The sequence below is a fragment of the Tuber melanosporum genome (genome assembly GCF_000151645.1).
Source record: "Tuber melanosporum whole genome shotgun sequence assembly, scaffold_94, strain Mel28".
In the NCBI taxonomy this organism is placed as follows: Eukaryota; Fungi; Ascomycota; class Pezizomycetes; order Pezizales; family Tuberaceae; genus Tuber; species Tuber melanosporum.
Window position 1 is genome coordinate 77858 of NW_003299144.1, and position 11678 is coordinate 89535.

The following is an 11678-nucleotide window of genomic DNA, read 5'->3' on the forward strand; positions in this document are numbered from 1 at the left end:
ATAGTAAATCGGGCCTATGAGAGCGAGGTTCGCATCCTTGCCTGTACCCTAAGTACTGTACAAGCAGTACGTACAGTACAGTAGGTAATCTAGACTACCCTCGCTCGTACTATAGAATTGCGATTGGCAGATAAATAATTCAATCAATTATCCTTTTAACCCTCCCTTGACATACACAGGCAGGATTAAAACAGCCAATCGATTCCTATTCCAGATCAGCCTTCTCTAATATGCTGGTCAGCTACTGCGGTTTAGTCCCGCCAACCTCAAGACTCACCTTGCCACAAGGAGGTTTGAAACACGGATGCCTGCCTGCACTGTACCGGCCGTGGTCTAAGTAGGAGATTTATTTTTGTTGACTCCATCGCGAACTAATACAGTAACACAGCAGTCTTTACTATATGTAGTCACAAGTGCCTTGTGGCGCTCTCCTGCGACTAAATTCGGGGGATGCCATCTTGTCGGGAACTCGCATTTAAGTCCCTTTCCGTGATCACTTCACTTTCAGTATCCAGCATCCAAAGACACCGGGACGCGGTACCGGCATTCCCATCTTCGGTTTGTCTAGTTTATGCCAACCAGGCGCTATTGCAGGGGGAAAAAATTGATCTTGACGGTGCGCCGGCGGGTACTGACAGGGTTTGAGAAATTGATAATAAGTTATGTAGGAACGCAAGCTATGACACCAACTATGCAGTTGTCCAATAGCCATCCTATCCCGAAGGAGCTTTCACACTCCAACGTCTGCACAAAACCGGGGACACGAAATTTCTTAATCATTCGACCTCGCTCCCCTCCATTACTCCAAATTAAGTACCAAAATTCCATAAACACCAGATATCCAAAATATTCCCATGCAATACAGGTGAGAAAGTAGAAGCCCATCAGGCTCTAATCTTCATTTTTATCCTGTGCAGCTCTTCAAAGTTTTTGGCTACTTCCTCATCCTCCTCAGAGTCAAAGGCCTCGCTGGGCAGATCTGGTAGCTCTCGGTTGAGGATTTCCAACTTTGAAAATATGGAGTCAGCTAATGAAAGTTTAGGTTAAATTGGAGTTCAAGAAAGAGTATTACGTTGAGACGGCCCTGGCTGCCGTTATGAATCTCGGCCAATTTACTCGCTGCCGAGTTGTTCATCATTTGGATATCATGTCGGCCAAGGTACTTTCGAGTGCAGTTCGATATATCTGCCAATTTGCTCCACTCGTTCATGCCAAAGTCGGTAATCCCAACTTCAACATTCAGCCGATAGTAATTCTCCTTCTGTATACCGGTGCGGTGCAAACCTTCCAAAAGCTCCTGATGGATATCTTCACAATCAACTACCCTCGCACGATGCTTCTCTTTGGCCTCAATCATTTTTCCAAAAGGTGTGGCTGACTTAATCGCAGAGGGCTCCTTTTTGGCCTCCAACCCTTCCGGGCCCTTCCCACTCCCTATAGAGACCAGAAGACCCACTTCTCGACCGGGCCATTCGTGTACAAGCGCTTCCTCAAGAACTTGAGCGACAGGGCTATATCTCCCGGAGCCCTCATCTAGGAATGTGTTCTGTCCGATCTGGATGTGTTTGAAAGCAGGGTAAGTCGCGCAAGTTGCCCTGCCGGCCTCCCAAATAGTGCAGTCGGCAGATGGGGATGTTCCGTGCGCCGATTCGTATGTTCTAAGTAACGCTGGGGAGGACACCCCGTCCGAGCCCTTGTAGACAGCTGTCATGAACCTGATTCAAAATGATGAGCATAGGGCAGGTTACCCAGATTACCAGAACCATAAACTCACGTCTTGCAACTTCCTTGCCTCAAGTCGCGAAGAAGTGCGTTCTCGTTTCCCCATTGTAGACCAGGCGACTGCACCCCTGTCTTCAAACTACTCCGACCCCCATTTGCTTCTCTAAAAGAGCTGGAAGTCTGTCTCCGCCGGATTTGTGCGACTGGGCTCTTAGGATCGACAAACATATTCACCGTCTCTTCTCCGTCTCGCATGCTAGTTTCGCGTACAACCTCCCGAATGGCCTCCTCGAGTTTTGAAGCTTTAAACAGAGTTTTCCGATACGGCAGTCCGGCAATTGTCTTGTCCGTTTCGAAGACCTTCCTGGTCAACTTCACGTATAGTTCTTTACAAGTTTCTAGATCAAGTCGCAGTCGTCCAATTAGAATCGCGATAAGCCTACCCAGGTTAGCCGCATGTCCCTAAGCTCCTCAGGAAGCTAGGAATATAAGGCATACCCACCAGTGCCAGTACCCCCTATCAAGTCGAAGTGGTCGCATGGCTTTGGGATCTCCTCCCTCCTGGGCGCCCGGCCGTGCATCTCCACGAATAATTTTAGCATAAGTTCCTGTAGAATCATGATCATGCTATATCCTCTAACCCCTCCACCATCTAGATAAGAAATCACATAGTTGTCAGTAGCGAGCGAAAGAAATAAAAAAGCGGGGTTCTGCAGGCCGGATACCTAAGGACAGGAGTCTCAACGGGGGCTGCTTCTGATTCATTTGAGTGCTCGGTCGATTCATGCGATAACTCTCTCTCATAGACGACGCGATGTTGTGATCACGCGTAGCTTCCAAGATATCGGTCTGCGAGGTGGTAGAGGATTTCATTCCCGAGTTTCCCCCAGAGTTGCTGGACTTATATCCAATTTTTTCGGGCCCTGGGACGCACATCGACATGAGCAGTTGTCTTTGCTCACCGGGCAAGATGGCACGGTCCAGAAGTTACACAACGTTCTGACAAGCACCCAGCCGAACCATTGGTATCCGGGCGAGACACCACCGGCGATGGACATCCGACACTCAACCTTGAGCGCATTACAGTATCCCCTAGTATCACATGATAAACGATATGATATGGTATGGTGCCTGATGCCTGTGTTACAAGTATGATTACATGGATTTTCGGACATTGCAAAGTCCCAGGGGCGACGGAGATCGCATCAGCCCCTCGTTTATCTCTTGGACTATGGAAAATTTTATGCCACCCCTTCCGGTGTCCAAGACACGCCCAATAACAGCAAAGATATCAGACAAGACAAAATGCAACCAAGCAAACATGAAGAGAAAACCTATTAACAAGAGGAAAGCAATAGCGACACCTGGTAAAGTATGTCAGAAAAATAAAAGAAAGAGGCAGAAAGTAGAAAACAGCAATACAAAGTGGTTAGCAGTGAGGTCATTTATCATACATGGTACTTATTAAAGTAATTAGACTTACAAAAGGGAACAGAGCATGAAGAACAAGCAAATCATGTATAGCAATGCTTTTTTAAAGAATAGCAACAGAAGGTACAGCCCTGTCTAATAAGTTATCGTACGGTCACCGGCAACAGCTCCACCACAATGAACAGTAAAGTTAACCACAAAAAAAAAAAAATGATATGAACTCAATTAAAAAATCCATGATAGTAGAAATAGAAAATATCAACCCAACAATGCTACCATTTTGTATGACCTCTATTTGCATCTAGTAGAGCCTGAAGTCTCTCAGGCATCCTCTCAATCCACCCATCCAAAGTCTCCTGTAGAATCAGATCCCACTCCTCCTTTGCTGCCTGAAATAATTTAGCAGCACTATGGGGCCTTCTTTACTCCTTGGAGAATCACTTTCTGAGGGCTCTTTTGAGAAGTGCCCAGGCATTCTCAATTGGGTTGAGATCTGGTAAGTTGGAAGGCCAAGGCAATCTTTTATATCCATATTCCTCCTGCAATTTCTTGTTTTCCAACCCAGCATACCATGATGCATTATTAGTAGCCATATAGATGGTTTCTGGAGCTCTGTTTATACCTTCTAAGAAAGGGATAAGATATGGCTGGTGTATCTCAGTTGCATATTAGTGTGCATTGATGTTAGGCAATAACCTAATAAACTTCAAAGTTATCTAGAACAATCAAGATTTGTTTCTGTAGAAGGAGATTTTCTAGGAAGACTTAGACTTCACTCATTTTGCTTATGACTACAAAGAGTGAAGTAAAATAGGTAAAGTAGAATTGAATCGTAAAGACAATATTATATTATTATGGTCTCTTCTCCATTACTTGATGATGTCTAAAGCTTCCAAGGTACTTCAATATTTATATTCTACATCTGAGTGTTTGCGGACTACATCTATTTATTATACAATTTTGTACTCCTCTGATTATAACTCGCAATATCAGGTATTCTTAAAAAGTGCAAACACCTAAAGATCCTGAAAATCACCATACCATCTTTGACAATTACGATAAAACAAACTAGGAACTATACTGTTCCCGATAGTAGTTATCCAATCATTAGAGTCTTTAAACTTGTGGCCTAGTTCTCAAGTCAAGCTGATTTGACACCAATTGTCTCTGTTATTGATGAAATGATCAGTTTCATCTAGGAGTTGCATCTGCAAAGGTAGTCATAATCGCAACCTTTTTAGGTCAGCTGACTTCAAACCTTCATAACTCCTTACTCAACTGATAGATATCTTCCAGAAAACTTCCTACTAATTTGCAGAAAGCTATTCTACTGGATTGACAAATATTCCTTCAGTCAGCAACCCTTGGTTGCTCTGGGTAACTGGGTTTCAATCGTTGTAGTATTGCAAGTCATCCCTACAACTACGAGGTGTTCCGAAACCTAGTTGTAATACTCCGTGAAGTCCATTGGCTTTTATCGTAGTGTTCCTCGGAGTTCTAGACTTACTTGGTTATTGTAGGATTGATGTGAATGTATTGGTCTCTCATTGAGATCCTTTACTATTCAATATTATCTCTTTATACAAAAATATCCTGTTACCTACGGTCCATGCCTAAGACATTACATCTTTAAAGCCTAGTAACTCTCTGAGTAGTTGACGGATTTACTCTGTTCCACTACTTAGCCCTCACTGAAGGTCTCCTCTCATATATTCTACAAACAAGACCCGGTTGGACAGATGGTGGTGACATATACAGTGTCATTCTGACACCTTCAATTCTGTAGCATTATAGTCACAGGGCACAACTGAGATTGATATGTATGATAATGTGCAGGCCCCATCAGGAGGTCAGAGGAGGGAGTTGGAGACTAGGGATTCCGATTCTGGGTAGAGTTACTCTACTTAGGGTGATTTCTAGGTATCGGATCCCGGTATTCCTAATAAAATCTAACTATCATATAGATTGTGGCTGCATCCTATATAACTACATGATTCTTTGTTCTCATGACCTCTTCCTGGATTATATGCATAGCCCCCCTGACCCCTAAATAGTTCTTATGTGTGAAATCTAAGTAAACCTTATAAGGCTTACTCCTATCCAACTAATGATCTCAATATAACACAATAATTATAACTTAAAATCTAAGTCAATAAGAAACCCATATAACTCCAAAACAGGTCATGTCTATAAACAATAATCATATCATATGACTCAAATGAAATACTAATTAAAATTATAACATATACAATCCTTTACAAACCATACTACATTTGTAATATGAGGATGGTAAAAATAGTTTTTCTGTATCTTAATGCCAGAATAAAATTATCTAAATTACTTTTTATAGTCTACTCCTATCAGAATTGAAATTAATTCTAGTGAAGGCAAAGTTGAATTCTGTACTTTATATTAAGACAGTATTGTAATCTTATTTAGTTATATTTTGACACTAATACTACTGGTATGAGAAATATGACCAGATTAAAATTGTTAAAAATTGTTAAAAGTACCAGAATTGAGGGTGCCAGAATATTACCATATATGTCGCTACTGTCTTTCCGACCAAATCCAGTTTGCAGGGTATATGAGAAGAGACCTTCAGCTAGGTTTGGAAAGTAGAATGGAGTATGTCTGTTAACTACTCCAAGAGTTACTAAGCATCAAATATGGGACATCTTTGTTATGAGTCAAAGGTAATGGGATGTTTTTGTACAAAGATATGATATTGAATGTTAGACAATCTTTACAAAGAACCAGCATATTCACATCCACCCTACGACAATTAGAAGAGTTTAGACCTCTTAGAGTATACTATCAAAGAATCTAATAGACTTCGCGGAGCATTATAACTAGGTCAAGTAATACATCTTGATTGCGGGAATTATCCTCAATGTTAGACTTCAACTAAAGCCCTGTTATCTCGAACAACCTAGAGTTTTCTACCAATAGATTATCAATTTATCTGGTAGAATGGCTCCCTGCGAATTAGTAGGAAGTTATCCAGAGGATATCTGTCAGTTGGATCAGGAGTTATGGAGGTTTAAATTCTGCAACCTAGAAAGCTTGCATTCTCAACTACACCAGCAGACATGACCTGTAGATGAAAGTGATCATTTCATTAATAGGTGAGACAATTGGGGGCCAACACAGTTTGATTTGAGAACTAGGCCACAAGTCTAAAATCTTTGAAGATTGAATAATGACTATTGGAAACAGTACAGTTTCTCAAATTGACAAAGTAGTGATTACCCAAAAAGGTATGATGGTTTTCACGGTCTCTCAGTGTTCGTACTTCAGAAGAATACCTGATATTGTGAGTTATACTAAAGAGGTACTTAATTTATATAAGAGATAGATGTAGTCTGCGAACAATCAGACACGGAATATAAATATTAAAGTGCCTCCCAAGCTTTTAGACATCATCAAGCAATAGAGAAGAGACACTAATAACATAATATTGCTTTTATGATTCTATTCTACTTTACTTTACCTTTAGTAGATATAAATGAAATGAGTAACCCCTTGAGCCTGCGTAGACAAATCTCCATCTACAAAATGAATATTGATTGGCCTAGATAATTTTGAGTCTATACAGACTGTCTCTGCCTAACAAAAATAGCATTCTAGGTTGTTGTTAGGTAGAGACAACCTGATAAACTTCAGAGTTGTCTAGGCCAATTAAAATTCATTTCTGTAGATGGAGATTGTCTAGGAAGGCTCTAATTTCACTCTTTTTATTTATAACTACTAAGAGCGAAGTAAAGTAGGTAAAGTGGAATAGAATCATGAGAACAATATTATTATCACAAATGTGGCTTGGTGAGGAAAAGGTTTTCACGTGATGCATGGTTATGAGTTATAGGTATGTTATTGTTTTGCATGTAATACTCATTCGGGCCATATGATTTATTATATTATGATTTATGTTTTGCACATGACTCGAGTATGAGTTATGGGATGTGTGCCTGGCGAGTGTGCCTTGCAAGTGTACCCTGCAGGTATGCCTTGCACATATGATTTATGTTTAGCACATGACCTCATTATGAGGTTATAGGTTTCGCTCATATGACTACTTAGAGTCATATGACTTGTTTATTGTATTATGATTGGTTTGAGTTTTCACACATGACCTTGCTACGAGGTCATAGGTTTTGAGCATATAACTACTTTAATCAGATGATTTTTTTGTTATGATTTGATTTCACACATGTGACTATTGTGGATCATATGACTTGGAGTGGGAAAAATACCATATAAGGAGGCTGGTACGACTGAGGAGGATGTGTTCTTCACACTTTGTTCTAAGTACTTTTCCTGATCCTTGCCATCGCTTTGTCCCGAGTGTTTCTTTCACACCCATAATGGGCCTTGATGCCATGGATTCTGGAGGAGATATCTGAGTTCGTTCAGTAGTTCCTGCGATTCTTGGTATTGAGGTCTGTTGGTGTTGCATGGCAGACTACTTGTTTGCTTCTCCTTTCATTACCTTCTAGTTATCTCACGATGCTGGAACTTCAAGCTATTCATCACGGTTGCTTACGAGTCCCTTTCAGTAAAATATCATCGGCTTCCTGTCTATCGTCTACTCGCAGGTTTCGCGTTCAATTGGGGGGGATTGAACTTTGTATTTGGGGGATCACCTGTGTCGTTCTCTGGGCCAGCTCTTGTTTCTTGTTGGGTTTCAACAGAGTCCTTAGTTCTCATGATACAAATCACCTATGGATTTGCTTGATGACTATTCCACATCCTCAACTCGTCATATTGGCCACATCACTTCTTAGGTAGCAGGGCAGTACATGCCCAGCCCCTCCTTATTACATTACGTTTCTACAGTTGGAATCCTACAATGTTGTTTATCACCGTTCCCTTGGAGTTTTGTCCTTATGGCATTTACAGTGGTTCAGTCAGGTGTCACCTCCTCACCTCGGTGGGGATGGTTTTGACCCTGAAAAACCTTACCTACTGGTATAGTTTTCATTACTGCCTGGGGTGTGGAGTGGGATAATTGGCCGCCAGACACTCGCGTTGTCTGTGCATTTGGATGGTTCAGTTGTAGATTGTGGTTAGTAGCTTCACCCATTGCAAGTGGGGCCTACCTTCTGTTTGTCTGGTTCTGTTCGCTCACCCTCCTCCTTCATGTTGCGTCAGTTGGAGGTGCCTCTTACCCATTGTTCAGTCTGTGCCTATTGCCAGACCTGTGGGGCTGGCTTTGGCTGGCTCTGCCTGATGTTTCCTGACTTGGTTGGATTTTGGTTCGATTGGGTTGGACAGTATGGCTGATGCTGGTACCTTTGGGTATTGGTGCTGCCTCCTTTGTGGCTCTCAGCTGTGGCTGGTGGGCCTCCCTCAGCTACATAATGTTAGGGGTTGGGACTCTGTTAGTATGGCCAAGACCAGTGGCTGCCTGACAGGGGTAGTTATGGGCTGTCCTGTTGCTGTCGGATGGTTGATCTGTCTGAGGGGCTGAAGGGGCTGGATGGACTCTGTGGCATCTGGTGTGTGGGGCTTGACTGGGGTTGATTGGGGGGGAGAGGCACCTGCGAGCACCGGTTGGGCCTGCATCAGGTTGGATGAGGTCTAATTAAGTGTTTCCAGTCCGGCTTGGGCTGTTGGGTGAAGCTGCTAAGTGCTGTAAGCCTCTCCAACGGACTGGCTGGCTGATGGCCACCTGTGCGGATAGTAGGTTGCAACTACCTAATTGGACTTGTTTAGGTCTTACGTGCTGGATTTTGTTGGGTTTGTTTGGTTTTTTTGATTTAGTTATGGGTTTGGCAGGAGGAGGCATGGCACCACGGGTGGGAGATAGGCCCCACTGACCTTCTTGGTCTGTTACTACCTCTATGTATTTTCTATGTTTGTGTTGTTTGGGGGACAGGCAGCAGGTATAGATCCTCCTCACTGGTACGCTCTTTGGAGGCACCAGGCAAAGTGGGTTTATAGGATTGACAGCCTGGCATGTGGGTGTGAGAGGTTGACATGTTGGTTGCCTCCTCCCTGCTATTGTGTCGCCTGTAGGTATAGTTTGTGTGTTTGTTGGTTTTCTACTGTAGTAGAGGTTTTACGAGATGGTTTTCAGACTAGGTGGTAGTGGTTTTATGTTTGTTGGACGAGGAACCTGATCAGGTTGGTCTTTTGCTCAGCTTCGGCTATGCTTAGTGTAACCGGTATGGGTACTCGGTTATTGGTTTTGTTTTATGTTTTGTTTTAAGTATCGTTTGATACTTGGTTTTGTTTTAAGTTTTGTTTTAAGTATCGCTTTGATACTTGGTTTGTTTTAAGTATTGTTTGATACTTGGTTTTGTTTTATGTTTTGTTTTAAGTATCACTTTGATACTTAAGGAGTTTTACCAAAGTGTATCGATTGATACCTTTGATTAGTATCGTTCATGCTAGATATGAACAGATTTGTGTATTTAAAGAACGCCTGTTTCTACGATAGAAAAGGCAGACTTCGACAGACAGTATTTCAATATACCTGGTTGAACGGTTCCTTCTTTGTTTCTCAGTACACCCTCGAAGCCTTCTTTAGTTCTCAGCTCTCGCCTCCTCTCCGGAAGAGCAGGCCACCTGCCAACTATCATATACTTTACCGATAACGTGATTAGCACCTTGCAAACACGTTACACTTAGTGCTGGTTGGCTTCATACCAGAGAGGCAACGGACTTGGACCGGGGTGGGTGCTGGATTGTTTGATGGTCTTGTAATTAGTTCTTGTACGGGCATGACTCAGAGATGGCAGGTGCGGGGCCATAGACTTAGTTAGCTTAGGATTAGTGGTATACTGGTTAGCGGTATCTATGTGCCAGTGGGGGCTCATCATATGCCAGTATTGGCAGTATGAGTTTAAATAAAATTAGATTGAATTCTAAGTACTTTTCCTACCTATCACTATAACAAATATAAAACACCTTTACGCTCTTTATCGTTATCACAATCTTTATTATTGTTACACTAAAGAGAACTCTTCACAAAGGAGAGTTAGAGAAAACTTATCATAGGTGTTCCCGATAGAAAATAAAGGTCTTGTACTATCAGTAATGTAGGCATAGGCCTAGAGCTATCATAAGACTAGGAAAAAGGAGAAGAGAAGTATCATTCCCCATCGCCAAGAACTAACCATCCGAAGGGGGATTGTTACAATTATATTGTTAAGGTCTCTTCTCCGTTGCTTGATGATTCTTAAAAGCTTGAGATGCACTTCAATAATTATATTCCACATCTGAGTGTTTGCAGACTACATCCATCTATTATACAACTATGTACCTCTCTGATTATATCTCACAACATCGTGTATTCTTCAAAGGTGTGAATATCTAGAGACCCTGAAAATCACCACACCCTCTTTGGTAATTGTGATATAGTTAACTGGGAATCATACTGTTCCCAATAACAATTAGCTGATTGTCAGAGTCTTTAGACCAGTGGACTAGTTCTCAAGTCGAACTGAGTTGGCCTCAATCTTCTCCATCATTGACAAAATGATTAGTTTTATCTGCGGATTATATCTGCGAAGGTAGTTGTAATTGCAATCTTCCTAGATCGTTTGACTTAAAACCTTAATAATTCTATATCCAACCATCAGATATCTTCTGGAAGACTTCCTACTAATTTGCAGGAAGCCATTCTACCAGATTAATAGATAATCCCTCGGTCGGCAACTCTTGGTTACTCTGGGTACTAGGGTTTCAATCACCATTCTAGTATTGGAAGTTATTCTCACAACAACAGTATTTTCCTAGACCCAGTTGTAACACTCCGTAAAGTTAATTGTCTTCTATAGTAGTGTTCCTCGGAGTTCTAGACTCTTTTAATTATTATAGGATAGGTGCAAATGTATTGGATTCTTGTTGAAATCCTTTACTATTCAATACCATCTCTTTACGCGAAAACGTCCCGTTACTTACTGCCTCTTCCAAAGATGTCACATCTTTGAAGCCTAGTAACTCTCTGGGTAGTTGACGGACTTACTCCGTTCTACTTTCCAGACCTAGCCAAAGTTCCCCTCCCATATAATCTGCAAATAAGGTGAGGTTAGACAGAGGGCCACAGGGGGGTGTTGGAGACCCGAGATTCCAATTCCAAGTAGGGTTACCCTACTTAGGATATTTCCTAGGTATCAGATCCTGGTATTCCTAACAGTTATAAGGAAGTAGCACATTAATACTAATAATAGTATAATAAAATAAAGCTGATAAAAGTAGCTATTACAGTCTCCTGACTGGAATCTCATCTTAGCTCTTTGGCTGGAAATGAAAACAGAACTGGGAGAAACTTGGAAAAGGATTGAAAGTATTCTGGTATCTGATGCTGCCCTAAATACCACACAGTATTGAACTCCCCCAGAATGCCCAGAGAGCCTGATTCAGAACATATCTCAGTGATTACTGGCTGTAATTGATGCTCAAGGTGGAGCAACAGCTGTTTGACTTGTAAGTAGAATATAAATTAGAGACACTACACCCAACTTTTTCCATTCACCAATAGCAATCATTGAATATTACTTGAACTTCCTGATTAGTTT

General features: G+C 41.8%; 1 protein-coding gene; it reads right to left on the reverse strand.

Moving 5' to 3' along the window:
* Positions 1-759: 759 nt before the first annotated feature.
* GSTUM_00012018001 (uncharacterized protein) lies at positions 760-2664 on the reverse strand (the record flags this gene model as incomplete). XM_002842288.2 has 5 exons in its annotated part: positions 760-1007; positions 1073-1715; positions 1775-2161; positions 2221-2374; positions 2448-2664. The coding sequence occupies 5 exons, from the start codon at positions 2662-2664 to the stop codon at positions 885-887; spliced, it is 1524 nt and encodes a 507-aa protein (XP_002842334.1). The 3' UTR covers positions 760-884.
* Positions 2665-11678: the final 9014 nt, after the last annotated feature.